At 42.5% G+C, this 22,803-nt stretch overlaps 1 protein-coding gene across 6 annotated transcripts in view; it reads left to right on the top strand.

Annotated features, from left to right (window-relative positions):
• The window catches only part of DCAF1 (DDB1 and CUL4 associated factor 1), a 69,953-nt gene that overhangs the window by 25,566 nt on the left and 21,584 nt on the right, over nucleotides 1-22,803 (top strand). For all 6 annotated transcript variants that reach the window (XR_014773596.1, XM_084752571.1, XM_084752570.1 and 3 more), the window contains 10 exons: nucleotides 987-1,496; nucleotides 1,808-1,909; nucleotides 6,467-6,625; nucleotides 7,272-7,451; nucleotides 8,614-8,823; nucleotides 12,882-13,051; nucleotides 15,795-15,919; nucleotides 19,910-21,173; nucleotides 21,873-22,071; nucleotides 22,681-22,763. Coding sequence is in view for 5 of the 6 variants with exons in the window: in XM_084752571.1 (XP_084608697.1) it covers nucleotides 987-1,496; nucleotides 1,808-1,909; nucleotides 6,467-6,625; nucleotides 7,272-7,451; nucleotides 8,614-8,823; nucleotides 12,882-13,051; nucleotides 15,795-15,919; nucleotides 19,910-21,173; nucleotides 21,873-22,071; nucleotides 22,681-22,763 (3,002 nt within the window). In the remaining variant the exon portion in view is untranslated. The remainder of the gene's footprint in view (nucleotides 1-986; nucleotides 1,497-1,807; nucleotides 1,910-6,466; nucleotides 6,626-7,271; nucleotides 7,452-8,613; nucleotides 8,824-12,881; nucleotides 13,052-15,794; nucleotides 15,920-19,909; nucleotides 21,174-21,872; nucleotides 22,072-22,680; nucleotides 22,764-22,803) is intronic.

Below are 22,803 nucleotides of genomic sequence, written 5' to 3'. Positions count from 1 at the left end.
AAGAGCACTGTCTGTTCTTCCAAAGATCCTGAGTTCAATTCCCAGCAATCACATGGTGGCTTACAACCATCTATAATGAGATCTGGTGCCCTCTTCTGGTGGGCAGACATACATGCAGGCAGAATACTGTACAAATAGTAAATAAATAAATCTTAAAAAGTTTCAAAAGGAGGCTCATGCCTTTAATCCCAGCACTTGGGAGCAGAGGGCAGAAGGATCTCTGTGAGTTTGAGGCCAGCCTGGTCTACAAAGCGAGTCTAGGACAGCCAAGGCTACACAGAGATACCCTGTCTAAAAACACCAAAAAAAGAAATGGTTTCAAAAAGGATCCTGGAACCTAGATTATATAGGTGCTATGCCATTCATTGTGTAGTCAGTAAATTTCTTATACCTTCAGTCTTGATTTTCAAAGCAAAAGGGTTATAGCTAAATCTAGCTTCTGCCTTTTAAAGTGTGATGGGTAGTCTAGTCTACCTTGGTGTGCTTTATATGTAAATCTCCTGGTTTGGGTTTTCTGGAAAAAAACAGATATAATTTAAAGAAGACCTTTTTTTTTTTTTTTTTTGAGACAGGGTCTCTCTGTGTAGCCTTGGCTGTCCTGGACTCACTTTGTAGACCAGGCTGGCCTCGAACTCATAGAGATCTGCCTGCCTCTGCCTCCTGAGTGCTGGGATTAAAAGCATGCACCACTATGCCTGGCTTACACTAGAATTTTAGTCATAGCTTATTTCATCAAATTACAGGAATCAAATCAACACTTACCAAATCTTTATTGTTTCCAAGCATTGGGCTAACTGCATGAGTATTTCGTTCTCTTTAATAGGAAATAATGCATAATAAATGGTTTGTGGTGGCATGGGCCTACAATCCTTAGCATTTGAGAGATTCTAATCTCAAAACAAACCATAAGACAACTTATGTAATAAGAATCATGTGAATTCTAATTCAGAATAAATAACTCCTCCTTCTCAAATGATTGCTGTCAGGTAGCAATCGTGCTTCGCAGACTGAGGGAGCTACAGCTTCAGGAAGTGGCTTCTCGGCAGGACAGTAAGCGCCCTAGTCCACGGAAGCTCTCTTCAGAACCGCTGTTGCCTCTGGATGAGGAGGCTGTGGATATGGACTATGGTGACATGGCAGTAGATGTTGTGGATGGAGAGCAAGATGCTTCTAGAGATATGGAGATCTCCTTTCGTCTTGACTCAAGTCACAAGACCAGTAGTAGAGTGAACTCAGCAACTAAGCCTGAGGAAGGAGCATTGAAGAAGAGCAAGTCAGCCAAGCATGGCGACAGAGAGAACTTCAGGAAGGCCAAGCAGAAGCTGGGCTTCTCATCTTCTGACCCAGACCGTGTGTTCGTTGAGCTGTCTAATAGTAGCTGGTCAGAAATGTCCCCTTGGGTGATTGGCACCAATTATACCCTCTATCCTATGACTCCTGCTATTGAGCAACGACTTATTCTCCAGTATTTGACCCCTCTAGGAGAGTATCAGGAGGTAAGCTGTTGGGATAGGGCACTGCTCATCTCTGGGACGCTTACGTTTACTTCTAGGGATTTTTATGTTGTATCTGACCCCATGACACAGTCTTAACTCCAATCCAGAAAGGTCTTCATCTCAATACGGTCTTAAGCAGGTCACTCCTCGTGAAGGTTCTTTTGATCAAAACGTATTCATACAAACATGATATGTGAACATATGAACATATTTATGTGGGGGTGTTTCATTTCTTTAATATTATTCCTTCATAAAATACAGAGAATGTGAAAAAGCCAAAATTTAAGACTTATTTTTGGTCCTCATTTCAGTTACTTCCCATATTCATGCAACTTGGATCCCGAGAGTTGATGATGTTTTATATTGATCTGAAACAGACTAATGATGTCCTGCTGACTTTTGAGGCACTCAAGGTAAAGTTCTCAAAAACTGAGTATTTTATTAGTACTGATGCTTATGAGACTCAATTTCAGCGAGCTTAGTACAGTAGTGTCAGCTGGCTACCTGTGATTTTTCCACACTTGAAAATATAGTGCTCCTGAAACTGACATTTCCTTTATTTATTTTTGAGACAGGGTCTCAGTCTTTGGCAAGGTTAGCATGGACCTCGTTGTATCTAGATCAGTTTGGCCTCCAGCTTACAGCAGCCTTCTTGCCTCATTGATGCTGCGATTATGTTTGTGAGCTACTGCATGCCTGGTTTTAAATTCTAAAATTGTTAAGTGAACCCACGTGTCACCAGTATCAAACAGTATCTCCTTTAGTCCCTAGACACTTTAAGTTTGGATGAGATCAGACAGAAATAGACTAGTATGTGTGGTGGTTGTGTGCACGTGTCTGGGTCTTGTCTGTCTGTCTTTCTGTCAGTTTGTCTATCTGTTGGCACTCAGTGGTTATAACTTGAACAGTGAAATGGCACTGGAGGTCGGAGCTGTGTCTAGTGGCCCAGAAATACTGCATCCAGTTATAACATTGATTTTGAACAAGATGAAGTTGGAGAGTGGCTTTGGATGTTTGCTTGATCCTTTGAAATTACAATGGGTATTGTCATTCATCTGTTTCTATACAAAATTATATAAGGGATAAAAAGATAATAAAATATGAACGAGCAGAGAACCCCCCCTGCCTCTCCCCGCCCCCTCCCCAAAAAAACTTTTCTTAACAAAATTGAAGCTGGAGAGATGACTCAGCAGTTAAAAATACCAAGTTTGGCCAGGCAGTGTGTGTGCAGGTGTGCGTCTTTAATCCCAGTACTTCAGAGGTAGAGGCAGGCAAATCTCTGTGACTTTGAGGCCAGCGTGGTCCCCAGAGTGAGTTCTAGGATAGCTAGGGCTACACAGAAAACCCTGCCTTGAAAAACCAAAAGAAAATGCAAAAACCCCAAACCAAGTTTGGTTTCCAGCACTCATATTTGACAACTTGTAATTGCTTGTATCTTCAGCTCCAGGATATAGGATACTCTCCTTGGGTACCCACATAATACCTTGAACAGTATTCATTCTGTTTCTCCCCCCCCCCCCTCTTTCTGTTTATTTGTTTTTTGAGACAAGGTTTCTCTGTGTAGCCTTGACTGCCATGGAACTCACTCTGTAGACCAGGCTGGCCTCGAACTCAGAGATCTGCTTGCCTCTGACTCCCAAGTGCCACCACCGCCTGGCCTGTTTTTCTCTTATTTGTGCACATGCACACAAATCTGGTTGTGAACTGGGTAGTGGTGGCATATGCCTTTAACCAACAACTTGGGGAGGCAGAGGCAGGCAGATCTCTGGGTTTGAGGCCAGCCTGGTCTACAAATAGAGTTCAAGGGCAGCCTAGGCTACACAGAGAAACCCTGTCATGGGGGGAAAATGTCTATGTATCTATTTTCTATCTGTCTGTCTATATCTGGGTGTATCATTTTGTTCAAAAGGAAGATTCACGTTCTGTAAGAGAAGGGACAGATATTGAATCTAATAGAAAATAGGTTAAAAGAAAATTGAGTCTGAGTATGCTGGCGCACACCATTAATATGAGCACTCAGGAGGCAGAGGCAGGAAAATCTCCGAGCTAGAGGCCAGCCTGGTCTACACAGCAAGTTCCAGGACGGAACTATCAAAAAAGAGAGAAAACAGACAGGATCTACTCACAGGGTGAGGTGAGGTGGGTTTGTAGGTGATGAGGACCAGAATATAATTTGGTTTTGTAATAAACATTAAGCCTGGTTATTCTGTTGCTACACCTAGGTGATGGTGAATTGTCATGGTGGTATGGTAATGACATGAGACAACCATTCATGTGGCCCAAGTTACTGGGACTGGATACTTAGTTTAGGTTCTTCTTGAGAGAATTGGGTAGAGGAATGATAAACATGTATGACACCCCCCAAAAGAAAAATGAAGGACGGGATTTGAGTTTTATGTTAAGGCTTAGTCCAGTTCTAGGCCTTGAGCTTCTTAAGAGGGTGTATCCCTGCCTGTTAGTGGTGCCGTTGACCTTATCTCCTCTAGTATGTAACTGCAAATCTGTACTGTCTGTTCTGGAAGCAGGAGGGGGAGCCCCAGCTCTCTTGAGGCCCCTGGGTCAGAAATAGGAAGAATCCTCCTTCTTGTACTCTTTGTCCTTAAAATTGTACAGATCAGCTAGGTGGTGGTGCACGCCTTTAATCCCAACACTCCGGAGACAGAGGCAGGTGGATCGCTGTGAGTGCGAGGCCAGCCTGGTCTACAAAGCTAGTCCAGGACAGCCAAGGCTACACAGAGAAACCCTGTCTTGAAAATCAAAAACAAAGAAAGAAAACAACAACAACAACAAAAAATGTACAGGTTATTTCACCCTGAGAGGCTAGTAAAAATGAGAAGATTTAGTTTTAAAAAATGCATTCTGGGGTTTTTTTTTCTTTTTTTTTTTAGAGTAGCCTTGACTGTAGTGCACTCACTTTGTAGACCAGGCTGGCCTGGAACTCACAGTGTTCCGCCTGCCTCTGCCTCCCCAGTGCTGGGATTAAAGGCCTGCGCCACCACCACTGCCCGGCTGAAAATGCCTTCTGATACACATCAGAATCCTACTATTTTGATACTTTGTTTAAGGTGGTTCTTGGGAGTCTGTGGTTCCAGCACTTGGGAGGTGGAGGCCAGTGTGGGACACACAATGAAATCTTGTCCCATCAAGCTTTTGTTGTTGTTGTTTTTTAATTGTTTAGGGCTATATTGAAAATAAATATAAAAGAAAATGTTTGGACTTCATAAAGTCCAAACTTGGATTAGAACACTGAGCTGATTATGTATGAAAGATTAAATTGGGAAGGTTAGCAAAAGTCACGTACTAGGCCAGGCAGGGTGGCGCACACTTGTAATCCCAGCACTCAGGGAGGCAGAGGCAGGTGGATCTCTGTGAGTTTGTGGCCAGCCTGGTCTACAAAGTGAGTCCAGGACAGCCAAGGCTACACACAGAAACCCTGTCTCGAACCCTCCCACCCTTAAAAAAAGAAAAAAACCAACCAAAAAACAAAGTCATGTACTAATAAAATGATTGTAAAATTGTGCCCTTGCTCACAGCCCAGTTAATTAACCTTTGTGTTTGTGGGTACTGAGAATTAACATGGGGCCTTCTGAATGCTATGCAAGTACTCCACTAAGAATCTGTGTCCTTCAGCCCTTTTAACTTTGTATTCAATTTTGAGACCAGGCCATACTAGTTTCCTGGCTGGCCTTGAAGCTGTGGTTCCCTGTCTTAGCTTACTGAGTTGCTGAGGTTGGGCATGCCATGCTGCACATAGCTCACTGTTCTTTGTTTGATTTTCTTTCCTCCTTTAATAGAAGGAGGGCTTACTTTTGTTTGTTTGTTTGTTTTTCCAGGCAGGGTTTCTCTGTATTAGCCTTGGCTATCCTGGAACTCGCTCTGTACTAGGCTGGCCTCAGACTCAGGGAGATCCCCCTGCCTCTGCCTCGCAAGTCCTGGGATTGGGAGGTCTCATTTTGGCTTACAGTTTGAAGGGATAAAATATAGTCCGTCACATAGGGAAGGCATAGCAATGTGTAGCTCCTCGGTAGCAGGAATATAATAGCTGCGGCTTTTCATCTCCTTACATCTTGGGAAGCGAGGAAGTAGAAACTTTTTATTTTTTTATTTTTTTTAAAGATTTTTTTTAAGATTTTAAGAATTATTTATTTCATTTATTGCATATGAGTGCTTTATCTGCAGAAGAGGGCATCAGATTACATTATAGGTGGTTGTGAGCCACCATGTGGTTGCTGGGAATTGAACTCAGGACCTCTGGAAGAGCAGGTGGTGCTCTTAACCACTGAGCCATCTCTCTCCAGCCCCTAGAAACTTTTTTTTAAAAGAAGTTTATTTAAGAAAAATAAAACGGGCTTATTAGTTACAAGGGTGGGCAGTAACAATACTACAGGTGGCCCAGTTCTTGTTTTTAACCTGCATAAAAACCTACAGTGTGCCGGCTGGTGCTGGGTGCATGCCTTTAATCCCAGCACTCAGGGAGGCAAAGGCAAGTAAATCTCTGTGAGTTCCAGGCCAGCCTGGTCTACAAAGCGTGTCGAGGACAGCCAAGACTACACAGAGAAACCCTGTCTCGAAAAACCAAAACCAAAAAACCAAACCCCCACCCCCCCAACCCCCCAAATTTCAGTGTACCAAAGCTGTAGCTCACTGGTGTAGCTCATGCTTAGCAAGGCCCAAGGTTCTGTTGCTGCCCTTCCTCCCAACCCTGACGAGTCTTCAAAAGATCAACACCTTTTGTGTTAGGAAGGAAACGAGGGTGTTGTTAGAGTTTTAAACCTTTCTTTTACTTCTGTTTCTTTTTTTCTTTTTCCTATCTCTTCTCTTTCTTCCCCTTTTCCTCTATTCTAGTTTTTCTTTTGTGAGAGGCTGATTCTTTAATTACATGGTTCTTTATAGCAGTTTAATATTATGCTAAGAGATTTGTGATTTTGTTTTTTGACTATCCCACTGTAACACATGTCCTTACTGTTTAGCACCTAGCATCTCTCCTGCTTCATAACAAATTCGCTACAGAATTTGTTGCACATGGTGGAGTACAGAAGTTACTGGAAATTCCTCGTCCTTCTATGGCTGCAACTGGTGTATCCATGTGCTTGTATTACCTGTCCTACAACCAGGATGCTATGGAAAGAGTAAGTCTAGTCCATTCAGGTAACAAGAATGGGATTTGATGGAGACCATCTCTTTAAAGCACCACATTCACAGACGAATGTTAGGATAAGAATAAATTCATAGCTGAAAAGATGAAATTCTTATGCAAAATATGAGGAATGTGAATGGGGCTGGTGAGATGGCTCAGAGGTTAAGAGCACTGGTTCCTTTTTCAGAGGTCCTGCGTTCAATTCTCAGCAACTGCATGGTGGCTCACAACTCTGTAATGAGATCTGGTGCCCTCTTCTGGCCTGCAGGCACACACGCAGGCAGAACACCGTATACATAATAAATAACTCTTTAAAAAGAAAAGAAAACAAAATTTCCTTAACTTCTGAGCCACTTCATACTTGTTAAGCAAGATGTTAATGCTTTATGCACTGAGTTATTTAGAAGCATTAAATGATGTATTTTTTGCCTCTCTGGAAGTATAGGTTGTGCTTAATTAAATGTAGGTAGTTTTCAGGTTTGGAATAGAACTGACTTTAGAATAATCACTGTATTCTGTAAACATTTCTATCTACATGGGTAAATTTTCATCATTTTTAAAGATACCTTTGCCACAAATGTCAAAATTTATTTATTTATTTATTTATTTATTTATTTATTTATTTATTTTTTGTGCAGGTTTGCATGCATCCTCACAATGTTCTATCTGATGTGGTGAACTACACCCTGTGGTTAATGGAATGCTCTCATGCTTCTGGATGTTGCCATGCTACTATGTTTTTCTCAATTTGCTTCTCATTTCGGGCTGTCTTGGAGCTCTTTGACCGTTATGATGGTCTTCGTCGCCTGGTAAACTTGGTGAGGTTCTTCCACTGGCTCTTCAGTTAGCTGTAGGGGGTCCTGCTTGTTTCAGCTATCCTGCAAGACATCGTGTAAAAGAAAGGAAATTTCTTTTTAGTTGTTTGAATCTAGGTGTCATGTAGCCCAGTCTGGTCTTAACTTGCTGGTAGCTAAGGATGACCTTGACCTACTGCCTCTCCTGCCTACACTTCCCAGTGCATTGGCACGCATCTCTGCACCCAACTAGGAGAACATTTCTGGTGGGTGTTTTGGGGCATTTGTTTCATAAACAATTTTTTTCCTCCTTTATAAGTTTTTTTTTTTTTTTAAACCTTTTCTCCTCTGGTGCTGAGGATTGAACCTAGGGCCTCATAAACATTTACTGTACCACTGAACTGTTGTATTCAGTCCTGTTCTGTGTCTCTTTGGTGGCTGGAGGATTTACCATCCTACTTTAGGCTTTTTAAATTTTTAATTTTATTTATTTATTTTTTTGATATAGTAGTTTTGTAGGATGGCTGCTGTGATAACTTAAATTTTTCTCATATTTTTTGAATTTGGGTCAAGCTTTCTAACTCTGTTTTTCCAGGTACTGGGAGCTGGAATGCAGTTGTGGCTTATCATATACTGCGTCTGGTTAATTTTCATCTTTTCTCAAGATAGAGTTTCTCTATGTAGCCTTGGCTGTCCTAGACTCACTTTGTAGACCAGGCTGGCCTCAAACTCAACAGTGATCTACCTGCCTCTGCCTCTCTGAGTTCTGGGATTACAGGCATGGACCACTGTGCACGGCTAATTTTGATCTTTTCAAATGGCAACAATTTTAGGCTGGTGTATTTTTATTTTCCCTTTTTGATTTTTAAGAGTTTCTCTATAGCTCAGATTAGCCTTGAATTTTCTAGGTAGAATGGCTGGCCTGGAATTTAGTATTTTCCTACCTCAGCCTCCCAAGTGCTGGGCTATAAGAATCTCCTTTGCCCTGTGTATATATATCTTAACATGATTAGAAGCTGTTGTTGTTTGTTTCATACTACTATCAGCATGTTGTATGTGAATAGACTGACTTTTGTCAGTATTGTTGAGCAAACATTTACCAGTCTTTTTTGTTTCTTTTTACTTTTCTCTTCTGTGTGTCCTTTCATGTCTCCTTGGCAATCTGATATCTGTTTGCTACTAATAGATCAGTACTTTGGAGATTTTAAATTTGGAAGACCAGGGTGCACTTTTGAGTGATGATGAAATATTTGCTAGCCGCCAAACAGGAAAACATACTTGCATGGCTCTGCGAAAGTATTTTGAGGCTCATCTGGCCATTAAATTGGAACAAGTCAAGCAGTCACTTCAGAGGACTGAGGGGGGCATTCTTGTTCACCCTCAACCTCCATACAAGGTAAGAAGATTGTCATTTATTTAGTTGCTTAATTATATTTTTGAGACAGGGTGTCTTAGAGTTACCATTGATGTGATGAAACACCATGACCAAAGCCACATGGGAAGAAAGGGTTTATTTGGCTTATGCTTCCATATGACTGTTGATCGTTGTAGAAGGTCAGGGCAGGAACTCAAACAGGGCAGGAACCTAGAGGCACGAGCTGATGCCGAGGCTGCGGAGTGGAGCTGCTTACTGGCCTAAGTCTGTAAATTGATTCATGGGCAGAGATTCTCTTCTGCCACGATCTTTGATTTGAGAGCGTTTCCTCCTGAGCAGATCACGCACACGGTAGGCCTCTTACCCTTTCATGTCTGCAAACACTGGCTGACTGGCCAGTGCCAAAGGTCTGTATGAGTCATGCTGCTGTAAAAATCACTGCCCTCGCTGCCCGTTACACATCAGGCCGTTATAGGCACTACTTGGTTTGTGCTGTCCATTACAATAACTATGATCACCTTGCTTTTAACAGTTAGGTGTTGCCACCTGGCCCCTGTTACTTTGAGGTCCAGTTAAACCCATTGCATTACATTTACTAACTTAGAGCAATATCTCCCACCCTAAGGCCTGATATAAGTAAGGAAAGGGTGACAAACAGCTCGACACATGTGCTGGTGCCACCAGCATTTTCTGTCTTATAGAATTAGTGAAGGGCATGTTTTCTGGGCCTTCCCATTATGGAGGATTAGGTTTTAGACAGCTTATCTGTTCTAGCATTGCAATTATCCTCAGCCTTAAAATCCCTTCATCGACACTAAGAAAAGGGATACCAGACATCTCCCATTCCTTTTCAGTAGGCCATCTTACGACAGAGGCTTCAGCCAACCATTTAAACAAACTTTTGGCACCTTTTTTAATCTGTGAACTTCCCATATTAAACCTAGAATCTCTACCCAGTGAGGCCACAGAAATAAACATCCTGATCCAGTTTTATGTTCCTTTCACCGTTAACCCACACTCTTAAAATCCATTTGCACAGGTGGGAGAGATGGTTCAAAGGTTAAGAGTAGTTCCAGAGGACTTGAGTTCAGTTCCCAGCAACCACATGGTGGCTCACAACTATCTATAATGAGATCTGGTGCCCTCTTCTGGCCTGCAGGTATTACATACATGTAGGCAGAACATTGTATACATAATAAATAAATCTTTAAAAGAAAAATCCATTTGCACACATATTCTCCAGACTTAATGCGTGGATGAATTAGCAAACTTATTAAGCTGTTTAGTAGTGTAGTGTGGTTCCTCATGGACTACACTTTTACCTCCCTTCTAGGAGCCTGCATAACCTTTAGCCAGGTTATATGTCTAGAGGCAACTATTGGTGGGTCCTGGGGACTGTATTGACTTGCTTGGCATCTCCTTCTGGGAAAGTCTTTGTGGTTTAGCATACAGTGAGGAGTTAATTTTCTCCGTTAAAGCCCAAAAGACAGCCAGGCGTGGTGGCGCATGTCTTTAATCCCAGCACTCGGGAGGCAGAGGCAGGCGGATTGCTTTAAGTTTGAGGCCAGCCTGGTTTACAAAGAGCCAAGGCCACACAGAGAAACCCTGTCTCTTAATTAAAAAAAACAAAACAAAAAAACCCCCCAAAAACCTAAAGGCATTTATTTCAAGGGATGAAGGTGGGATAAATATCTTCTCAGGTAAGATAAATCCTTCAAACTCAGAAGGTTCAAAGTTCTCAGCCTCAGTAAGGTTCTCATACACATCTCAACCCCAGGTTACACGATCCCATTCTTTACCAGTTAGTGCCCTTTCTTTAACATTCTCTGAGGCTTAGGCTTTAATATTTTCTCTATTCAGCTAGTCTAATAATGAGGGCTTTTGTTTGTTTTAACACAACTTAAGCTCTGTGGGTGCTGGAGAGAAGATTTTCTTTCCAGAGTACACTTTAAAACTTTTAGATTGGGGCTAGAGAGATGGCTCAGAGGTTAAGGATGCTGGCTGCTCTTCCAGAGGTCCTGAGTTCAGTTTCCAGCAACTACATGGTGACTCACAGCTGTCTGTAATGAGATCTGGTGCCCTCTTGTGATGTGCAAGTGTACATGTAGGCAGAGCACTGTATGCATAGATAATAAATAAAAAAATCTTTTTAAAAAACAAACAAGAAAAACTTTTAGACTGTGTGTATGTGGAGCTTTCTTTTTCCATGTCGTTTATATAGGCTGACCCAGGAGGTATGGCCCATATTTAAGGTGGATCTTACTACCTCAAAAGGTCTGGATTAGTGGTGTATCTTCCTATTTTAAAAGATCCAGACTAAGAGGGCTGGAGAAATGGCTCAGTGTTTAAGACCACCGCCTACTCTTCCAAAGGACCAGGGTTCAATTCCCAGCAACCACATGGCAGCTCACAACTGTCTGTAACTCCAAGATCTGACACCCTCATATCAACACACATAAATTAAAAAATTAAATAAGACATTTTAAAAAATCTAGATTAAAAGATGGGTGTGGTGGTACATGCCTTTAATCCCAGCACTCTGGAGGCAGAGGCAGGCAGATCTCTGATTTGAGGCCAGCCTGGTCTACAAAGCGAGTCCAGCACAACCAGGGCTGTTACACAGAGAAACTCTGTCTCAAAAACCCAGAAAAAGAAACAAACAAGCAAAAAAAGATCCAGATTAATAATGGGTCTTCCCACTTTAAATGGTTTATTTGTTTATTTTTCCAGACAGGGTTTCTCTGTGTATCACAGAGATCCACCTGCCTCTGCCTTCTGAGTGCTGGGATTATAGGCAGGTGCCACTATAGCCTGGCCCCTTCAGATGATTTAATTATGAAAAGAAATCTCTTACAGGTATGTCCAGCTGATTTGGTTTTAGTTAATTCCAAATGTATTTAAATTTGACAACCAAGACTGGCCATCACTCAGGTTCTTAATTATAGACCAGGCTGCCTAGAACGCATAGAGAGCTATCTGCCTCTGCCTCCTGAGTGCTGGGATTAAAGATGTGCACCGCCATGCCCAGCTAGGCTTCTTTGTGTGTGTGTTGGAGATCAAAACCAGGTAAGTGCTATAAAACTTAACTACATTCTGACCCTTGACAAAGTCTCCCCTCTCCTGCCCCCAGAGTTTTTCTGTGTAGACCAGGCTGTCCTGGACTTGCTCTGCAGACCGGGCTAGCCTCAAACTCAGAGATATGCCTGCCTTTGCTTCCTGAGTGTTGGCATTACAGGCATGTGCCACTGTGCCTGGCCCTGATCCAAGTCTTAAAAGTTAATATTATTTGCGGCAACTTCAGGTCTGAAATTCACAGAGACAAGTGTCATGTCTGTAGGATATACAGCTTTGTATTTTCACCTGCCCTACATGAACTCAGAACAGTTGAAAATAGAGGTAATTGATGGGTTTCAAGGACCTTTTTTTGTTTCCACCTCTGACTCACTGCGTCTCTGGCACTAGAAGTAAAGTTTGGATTGAAGGATGAGTAAGACTGCTGCCTTCAGTGCAGAGCTCCAAGTTCTGCCTCCTGTGCACGGTTTCTTTCTGGGGAGAATGTGTGCATAAATGTAGCTCTCATCATTTTGGAACTTATTAAAAGGTTCAGGATTAAGATCAGTGTCTGCATTTTTCAAAAATCACAAGTTGAAGAGATACCTGTTTACATGGTGCTGCTTTCTCTTTCTAACCTTCATAAACAGGCACAAATCAGCCGCCTTATTTTTTAAAAAAATTATGTGTGTTGTTACAAATAACTAGGCATTATGTAACACTGCTTTACATATGGACTGTTGACTTAAGAATTGTGGAAATTGCTGGGCGTGGTGGCACACGCCTTTAATCCAAGTACTGGAGGCAGAGGCAGGTGGATCACTGTGATTTCCAGGCCAGCCTGGTCTATAAAGCAAGTCCAGGACAGCCAAGGATACACAAGAGAGACCCTGTCTTGAAATTCACTCCCAAGCCCCCCCCCCCAAAAAAAGGACTTGTGGAAGCTATTATTAAAAATTTTTGGCAAGCATTGAGAAAGCAGCAAATGATACAGTTACATGTATTATAATAATATATACTTCTTCTAGGCGTGCTCGTACACTCATGAGCAGATTGTGGAAATGATGGAGTTTTTGATAGAATATGGCCCAGCTCAGCTGTACTGGGAACCTGCTGAAGTCTTCCTCAAGCTTTCCTGTGTGCAGCTCTTACTGCAGCTTATTTCTATTGCCTGCAATTGGAAGACGTATTATGCAAGGTAGGACTAGACGTTTCACATGGAGTTCGTAACACAGTACATGCTTAACAAGCGGACGTTGAGTTGATTTATTCTTTTCTAAAATGTGTATGTGTGTATAGTTGTGTAAACTTATGTGCCTCACGTGCAGGATCTTGGGCAGAAAAGGGCATCAAATACCCTGAAATTGAGAGTGAGACAGTTGTGAGATGCTGTGTGGGTACTGCGAATTGAACCATGTCCTCTGGAAGACAGCCCCTGATCTATCTTTCTAGCCGTCTTGCTTTCCTATTTTATATTTTGAGACAGTATCTCATTATGTAGCTCTGACTGGCCTGGAACTCATTGAGCTCCACCTACCTCTGTCTCCTGAATCTTGGTAATAAAGCTGTGTGCCACAGTGCCCAGCTATTAAAAAACAAAAACTTTTTTTTTTTTTTTTTTTTGCTTTTCAGTTTTTGAGACAGGGTTTCTCTGGGTAGCCTTGGCTGTTCTAGATTCACTTTGTAGACCAGGCTGGCCTCGAACTCTGCCTGCCTCTGCCTCCTGAGTGCTGGGATTAAAGGCGTGCGCCCTCATGCCTGGCCCACAAAAACGCTTTATACTTAGTAGGTCAGAAAACAACTCACAGATGTTGCTTCTCTCCTTTCACTGTGTTAGTCCCAGGGATCAGATTGAGTCAAGTTGGTTGGTAGCAAGTAACTGTATTTGCAGATCTATCTCCCTGGCCTCAAAAGTGTGATTTTTGTCTTAAAATTTTCATTTCTCCGGCTGGAGAGATGACTCAAAGGTTAAGAGCACCGACTACTCTTCCAGAGGTCCTGAGTTCAATTCTCAGCAACCACATGGTGGCTTATGACCATTTATAATGTGATCTGGTGCCCTCTTCTGGCCTGCGGACAGCACTGCATACATAATAAAAATAAATAAATAAAAATTTATTTCCATTTCTCTGTGTACATATGTGGCAAGGTGACTATTTGGAAGCAGGGAGGTTTGTTCTTTGCCTACGCTCTCTTCATCCCTTTCTTATCTATCTCTTCTTCATTCCCTTGCTCCTTCCAGGCTTAGTCCTGGCTCCTTTACTTGCCCCCAGTGCTGGGAATTATAGGCATGTGTCTGTCCTTACAACTGGCTTGGACACTTTTTTTCCCTTTGAGACAGGCTTCTTTATGTAGCTTTGGCTGACCTGGAGCTCACCCCTTAGACTAGGCTGTCCTTGTACCCGGAGATCCCTCTGCTTCTCCCTCTCAGGTTCTGTGACTAAAAACCCTCCATCCCCTGACAGGCCCTTCTTAACTTTAAGGCAGTGAAGGAAATGAAAAAGGACCAGGAAATATTGTGTCCCTGGGTATGGGGACACATGTCTTTAATCCCAGCAGAGTGAGTTCCAGGACACCCAAAGCTACACAGAGAAACCTTGTCTCAAAAAACAAACAAACAAACAAAAAACCAACCTAAATCTAGTGAGTTTCTTTTGGAATAGCCATTCTCAAACCTTCTGGCCTTAGAACTCCTTTTACCATATTAGAAATTATTGTGTACTAAGGAAGGTGGCAGATGGTGCCGCCACCATTAATCCTAGCACTCAGGAGGCAGACGCAAATAGATCTCTGAATTCCAGGCCAGCCTGGTCTACAGAGTTCGAGGGCATGCAGTGCTACACAGAGAAATGTGTATCAAAAACAAAGAAATAAAACCCCCAAAACCAAACAAACAAAAGAAATTATACAACACTCTGAAATGTTTTGTTATATTTATTAGTATTTTCTGTACTAGAAATTAAAATGTGTAACTACACTGGAAGTCTAACCAAGGGCCGTGCGATTGCTACCACTGAGCCACGTCTCCAGCTTTTTTCCTCTTTTTAATTGTTTATGTATATAGACATTTTGTTTGTATGTATGTCTGTGGACTACATGTGTACAGTGCCCATGGAAGCCAGAAAAGGACATTGAATCCTCTAGGGATGGAGTCATAAGATGCATGTGTACGCTTGGAATCAGACCTGCGTCTTCTGGAAGTGCAGCTGATGTACCTAACTGCTGAACCACCTCTTGATTTTGTTTGTTTTTTGATTTTTTTGAGACGGGGCTTCTCTGTGTAGCCTTGGCTGTCCTGGACTCGATTTGTAGACCAGGCTGGCCTTGAACTCACAGCGATCCGCCTGCCTCCGCCTCCCGAGTGCTGGGCTTAAAGGTGTGCGCCACTACGCCCGGCATTCTGAACCACCTCTTTAGCCCTTATAAAGGGTTCCATTATGTAATTAAGGGCAGCCTTAAGCTTGGAGTCTTTCTGCTTTGTTTCCTGAATAGTGAAATTACAGACATTTACTACTATTTCCAGTTATGTTAGTGTTTTTACAATTTGCTTTTTTCACATTAATAGTCAAAATACTGTATTTCTGTGTAATAGTGTATTCATGATTGATGTCTCTTTTGAGGCTGAGGTGTGTAGAACCCAGGTAATATTATATCTTCATTTTTGTAGTTAGCACATTTTAAAACTTTTGGTTTTTGAGATAGGGTTTCTCTGTGTAGCCCTGTCTGTCCTGGAGTCACTTGGTAGACCATGCTGGCCTTTTAACTCACAGAGACTACCTGCCTCTGCCTCCTGAGTGCTGGTATTAAAGGCCTGTGCTATCATGCCCAGCTAAGAAAGATGTTTTTTAGAATTGTCCAAATGGTGGTTTTAGTCAGTTATACCTTTGTTTTTTGTAGTTGTATTGCAGTTCCCTCTTTGACTAATTCTTCTTCCTGTCTAGGAATGACACTGTGCGCTTTGCTTTGGATGTCCTGGCTATTCTCACTGTGGTGCCAAAAATCCAGCTCCAGTTGGCGGAGTCAGTGGATGTGCTGGATGAGGCTGGCTCTACTGTCTCTACTGTAGGTAGGTTGCACCTTGTTACCCTGCTGGTCTTTGTGACTGCAGGTGCATGCATGTGTGTGATGGCCAGAGGGTAGCATCAGGTGTCGTTCCTCAGGCATCAGCCGTATTTTTTTGTGATACTTGGAACTCAACAAGTAGGCTAGCTGACCATTGATCCTGGGCCTGGACTTTCTCCTTTTTTCCCAGTAGTAGGATATAGGTATGTATCCTCATGCTACTTATTTATTTACTTGTTTGTTTAGGCACATTGGTGTTTTGCTGCATGTGTCTCTATGTGAGGGTGCCAGATTCCCTGGCATAGGAGTTACAGACACTGTGAGCTGCCATCTGGGTGCTGGGAATTGAACCCTGGTCCTCTGGAAGGACAGTCAGTACTCTCAACCACTGAGGCACCTCTCCAGCACCTTTGTTTGTTTGTTTGTTTGTTTTAGGGATCAAACTTTCATTCTGTGATAGGCAGGCAAATTATTTCCAGACTCAGCTGTCTCAAGTGCATCTTACCATCTTTGTTGCTGTGTGAATGTAGATTTGCCTGTGCTCTTCTGGTCATGCTTGTATCCTAATTTCAGGTTGTTAGACTAGGACAGTGGTTCTCAACCTGAGGTCTCAATCCCCTTGGAATCGAATGACCCTTTCTTGGGTAATATATCAGATATCCTTCACATCAGGGTTTTTTTCTTTTTTCTTTTCTTTTTTTTTTTTTTGAGATAGGGTTTCTCTTGTAGTCCTGGCTGTCTTGGACTTGATTTGCTCTAACACCAGGTATTTACATTAAGATTTATAACAGTAGCTGGGCATGGTGGTGCATACCTGTAATCCCAGCACTTGGGGAGGCAGAGGCAGAGGCAGAGGCAGGAGGATCTCTGTGAGTTCAGAGGCTAGCCAGTCTACAAAGCAATTCCAGGACAGCCAACGCTACATAGAGAAACTCTGTCTTGACAAAAAAAAAAAAGAAAAGAAAAGAAAAGAAAAACATTTATAATAGTAGCAAAATTACAGTTATAAAATACCAATGAAAATACTTTTATGGTTTGGGGATCACTACAACATGAAGCAATTGTATTAACGGGTTGCAGCGTTAGGAAGGTTAAGAATCATTGGAATAGAGGGTTCCTTTTTGGTGTCATTGGCACTGTACAGTTTATATAAAGAGGGTCATCCTAATGAACTTCGGGCTTCTAAGTGGTTCTAATATTTCTGTACTAGTGTTATGCACTTCCCAGAGCTTTACCTTTAGACAGCAAGTTGGGACAAACAGCGAAAGACAAGAGCTTGGTAACCTGAGGAGTATTTCAGAAACATGGGAAAGGAAGAAGCTGTGTGAGAAGGCCACTGAGGTCAATCCTCAGCCTATACTGTGGGAAAGAAGGTGCCTACGGCTGAAGCACCTACGTAATTCTTTCCTGTCTAGTGAGTAAGGTTCTTACTGCTGAGATAACTGCTAACTGAGGGTCTTTTGCCGCCTTCTAGCTGGTTTTAATTTATTCCCACTGCTTTAAATATGCACACAAACTTTGACTTTCACACTTCCCACTATACATGAGATACTGTCCCATTAAGGCACAGAACATGCAGCAGAATGCTTACTTGGAATTGTTTTTGGATGGTGTGTGTGTTGAGACAGAGTTTCATGGATCCCAGGCTGGTCTCTTAACTCAGTATGTACTGAGGATGACCTGCTGTGTAGCTGCATGCCTGCCTATCTTTGCATTTTTCCTTCCTTCTTCCTTATTTATTTATTTATTTATTTTCATATTCATGTGCATGCACCACACAGGCAGGCATGCACACACACGCACACAGCCCTTTTTTCTTGATGTGCAGGTCTGAGCTGATGTTTGTCTTTTTTTTTTTTTTTTTAAGATTTATTTATTATTATGTATACAGTGCTCTGCCTGCATGTACACCTGCAGGCCAGAAGAGGGCATCAGATCACATTATAGATGGTTGTTAGCCACGTGGTTGTTGGGAATTGAACTCAGGACCTTTGGAAGAGCAGACAGTGCTCTTAATCTCTGAGCCATCTCTCCAGCCCCCTTCCTTCCTTCTTAAATGGAGCAAAATGAATAGAACTTCAAATTATGAAGTTGTGTCACTGAAGGCAGCCATTAGCTTTAAAAGATTAAAAATTGTGTTTTTGTATGTTTATGTGTTTGTGTATGTGTGTATGTGTATATGTGTGTTTGTATATTTGTGTGTATGTGCGTGCGTGCGTGTGTGTGTGTGTGTGTGTGTGTGTATGTACCTGTAGATGAAGCACACTAAGAAGCCAGAAGATAGCTTTGGTGTTAGCTCTCTTTCGTCTTGTTGCTGTGGGTGTGTGAGCTTCCAGCCAGTCTGCTCTCCCGTCTTTACCTTCCTGTAGAAGTGCTCTTTTACATGGGTTCTGGGGATAGAACTCAGGCCATCAGGCCTATGTTGCAAGCCCTTTTACTCTCAGCCAGCTCCGTGGCCCTTAAAGCTCTATAGACTAGTGGGTTTCTTTATGTTTCATAATGTTTATCATACTATCTTGCTGATATGTGCCTCCCACTTCCTCCTCCTCATCCTGTTGTCTCTGTAGCTAGTTTTTACTACTTTGTAATTTCTTTTTTTACCCCCACCCTTTGTCCTCTGATTTCATTTCCTAACACTAGCTAGGAGAGAAACAAGGATAGAGGGGAGAGAGGAATTAGGAAAATCCCTGAATCTAATTTGTTTCTTCTTTGACCAAGGCTACTAATAAACTACAACCATCCTCTCTAAATGACCAACAGTCATCACCACCCCCAAAACCTCCAACCTCCAGGTTCTAGCATTTATTTATATATCTTCTGAAAAGTTCCCAGAATTCCAAAAGTCACTCAATCACAGAAACTGTGCAGCTGGCAAAACCATGCTAGCACAAGCAAACCATAGTCTGCTTGCTGTGGTTAGTTTGAAGCAGTCTCATATCCCCAAGCCTGAGATTAAAATGAAAACACTTAAGAGTATGTCTGTATCTTTTTTCTTTAATATTTATTTGTTTATTATTATGAATATAGTGCTCTATCTGCATGTTCACCTGCAGGCCAGAAGAGGGCATCAGATCACACTATAGATGGTTGTGAGCCACCATGTGGTTGCTGGGAATTGAACTCAGGACCTCTGGAAGAACAGTTAGTGCTCTTAACCGCTGAGCCATCTCTACAACCCTGTCTGTACTTTTAAAAAGAAACCAAAATTTCAGAATTCTCCAAACTTGTCACTACATGCTACCCATCTACTTTCATGTCACACAAACACATAGTTAAATTTAGATTCTGCATATAGGACAAACTATTTTTTTCCTTGTTTTCTTCCTCCTATCACCTGGAAACCACCCCCCCCCCACCCCCACCCCCGCTTCTTTTTTTCTTCAAGACAGGGTTTCTCTGTGTAGCCTTGGCTGTCCTGGACTTGCTTTGTAGACCCAACTGGCCTGGAACTCACAAAGACCCGCTTGCCTCTGCCTCCTGAGTGGGCTTTTGTTCTGTTGTGTTTTAATTCTAGATTTTTGCAAATGCGTTACTAGTCAATATCTTGAGAGCCTTGTATTTTCTTTTTATTCTTATTTATATTTTATTTGTTTTGTGTGTGTTCTTGCATACCATGGTGCATGTGTGAAGGTTAAGAGGGCAACTCGCTAAAGTTAGTTCTTGCCTTTCATAAATGTGGGTCTGAGGATGAAGCTCAGGTCTCCAGGCTCGAATCCAAGAGCCTTTACCTTATAAGCCGTTTTGCTACCCTCATTTATTTTCTTGTAAAGGATGTAATTTCAGTTTTTTAATTTCTAAGAAAGATTCTATTGTGTATAATGCCATGTTTTCTCTGTCCATCTGTCTGTTGATAGACACTTGGGCAGGTCCATAACTTGACTGTTGTTCATAGTGTATAATAAGGACGGTGCGTAGAGTGTCCCTGTAGTGTGCTTGCTTAGGTCCTTCTAGCTGTTTTATGAGGAACAGTAACATTTTTTTTTCTATGTTATAGGTATCAGCATTATTTTGGGAGTGGCTGAGGGTGAGTTCTTTATCCATGATGCTGAAATACAGAAATCAGCACTTCAAATTATCATCAACTGTGTATGTGGCCCAGATAACCGAATATCCAGTATTGGCAAATTTATTTCTGGAACTCCTCGGAGAAAGCTGTCTCAGACGCCCAAGAGCAGTGAGCATACTCTGGCCAAGATGTGGAATGTGGTCCAGTCCAACAATGGCATCAAGGTGCTTCTATCCCTATTGTCCATCAAGATGCCCATCACAGATGCAGACCAGATCCGGGCCCTGGCCTGCAAGGCCCTGGTGGGCCTGTCTCGAAGTAGCACTGTTCGACAGATCATCAGCAAACTCCCCCTTTTTAGTAGCTGCCAGATTCAACAACTGATGAAGGAGCCTGTGCTGCAGGACAAGCGTAGTGACCATGTCAAGTTCTGCAAGTATGCTGCTGAACTCATTGAGCGAGTGTCAGGAAAGCCTCTTCTCATTGGCACTGACGTGTCACTGGCACGACTACAGAAAGCAGATGTTGTCGCTCAGTCGAGGATCTCCTTCCCGGAGAAGGAGCTGCTTTTGTTGATACGAAACCACCTCATTTCTAAAGGGCTTGGAGAGACAGCAACCGTGCTGACGAGAGAGGCTGACCTGCCCATGACTGCTGCCTCACATTCTTCTGCCTTTACCCCAGTAACTGCTGCTGCTTCTCCTGTCTCTCTTCCCCGGACCCCTCGGATTGCCAATGGCATTGCAAGTCGACTGGGTAGCCATGCTGCTGTGGGTGCCTCTGCCCCTTCTGCCCCCCCTGCCCATCCTCCACCACGCCCCTCCCAGGGTTCATTGGCTTTGCCTGGCCCATCATATGCTGGCAACTCCCCTTTGATTGGTAGGATCAGTTTTATTAGAGAGAGGCCATCACCGTGCAATGGCAGGAAAATTCGAGTATTGCGGCAGAAGTCGGACCACGGCGCATATAGTCAGAGCCCTGCCATAAAAAAACAACTGGATAGACATCTTCCTTCCCCACCTACGTTGGACAGTATCATCACAGAGTATCTGAGAGAGCAACATGCTCGATGCAAGAATCCTGTTGCCACCTGTCCTCCCTTTTCTCTCTTTACTCCTCACCAGTGTCCTGAGCCAAAACAGAGGCGACAAGCGCCAATAAACTTTACCTCAAGGCTAAACCGCAGGGCATCATTTCCAAAATATGGAGGGGTAGATGGCGGGTGCTTTGATAGGCACCTTATCTTTAGCAGGTAAGGAGAGATTCTCCACACTCCTTGGAATTTTTCTTTTATTTAAACCAGTGTTTGGTCAGTATCATTACCGGGTGATTAGTTAAAGTCATTTGTTGCCCTGAGGTATTACTGAATGTCATTTTATGTGCTGTGTGAGCTAACTAAGTTAATTATGGATTTGTTTTAGATTCTTGGCAGTATTTTGACCCCTTTGCTGTCATCACAATCAATACATTTTTTAGAACTCACTGTTTATAGCCATTTCTCAAACTTGCCTTTTATGCCAGCCAAGTTGCCCTCTGTCTGATTCTTTATAAATCTTACACACATGGGACCACACACTTTAGTCTTTTTCATTGAGAATTTAAAACTACTGAAGGTTAGCTGAGCATGGTGGTGCACACTATTAATCCCAGCACACTGGAAAGCAGAGGCAGGCGGATAACTGTGAGTTTGAGGCCAGCCTGGTCTACAGAGTGAGTCCAGGACAGCCAGGGCTGTTACACAGAAAAACCCTATCTTGAAAAATCAGAAAAAACTAAACCAAAAAATTACTGAAGGTCATTGTAATGCTTTAGAATCTACTTTTGTTTGAAAGATTTCACACTTTGAAACATAGTATTCTTCTCACATACCTTATAGCAAATTTACTGTTTTTCTGAGTTCCTAGACATTCTTTGTTCTGATTTATCCCGCCCACCCCTTTTTTCCAATTAGATTTCGCCCTATTTCAGTGTTCCGGGAAGCTAATGAAGATGAAAGTGGCTTTACCTGCTGTGCATTTTCAGCCCGGGAGCGGTTCTTGATGCTTGGTACCTGTACAGGGCAGTTGAAGCTCTACAATGTCTTCAGTGGACAGGAAGAGGCCAGCTACAACTGTCACAACTCAGCCATCACACATCTGGAACCTTCCAGGGTGAGGGCTTCTTCCCTGGTGCTCTCATTTTGAGATGGATTGGGGAGTTAGAGTTAAAGGAGACTTCATATCTATGGGGCTTTATTTTAGATGAGTAATTAGCTAGAAAGTCTAGTTGATGTTGACTTGTATTTCAGAAGGAAAGTGAGGGATTTGGCCAGGTATTGATAGGGGAGTTTTAACTATGTATGGTGGTGGTACATGGGAAACTGAGCCAGGATGATTGTGAGTTCAAAGCCAATTTGAGTTACAGAGTAAGTTCTCAGCCAGCCTGAGTACACAGACCCTATTTCAACAAAAGAAAAACAAATAAAACCCAGGCCCACAAGCTGGGACAGTGAGTAAAGTGCTCACTTGCAGTTCCTGACTACCTGCTTTTGTTCCTTGGAACCCATGTGAGGGTGGAAGAAGGCAGCTCTATAGAGTTGTCTTGACTTGTACATGCATGGCACACACATCCCCATACCTACAAATCATACATACATGCACAATAAGTAAGTTACAAAAAACCAAACATCTTTAGGTCCCTGGTTGTAAATAATTTTTTCTAGTCCCCTGTAGTCACATGTAATTCAAATCTTGGTGATTTTTAACTCCTTCCTCTTGTAGGACGGGTCCTTACTTCTGACATCTGCCACTTGGAGTCAGCCTTTGTCTGCACTTTGGGGGATGAAATCAGTATTTGATATGAAGTATGTATTTATTTGCTTTTGTAGCATAGTATCTTGTATT

This window comes from Acomys minous (assembly GCF_964271855.1).
Source record: "Acomys minous genome assembly, chromosome: 13".
Taxonomy (NCBI): domain Eukaryota; kingdom Metazoa; phylum Chordata; class Mammalia; order Rodentia; family Muridae; genus Acomys; species Acomys minous.
Note: the sequence above shows the minus strand (reverse complement) of the source record. Positions and strands in the feature narration are given on the sequence as shown.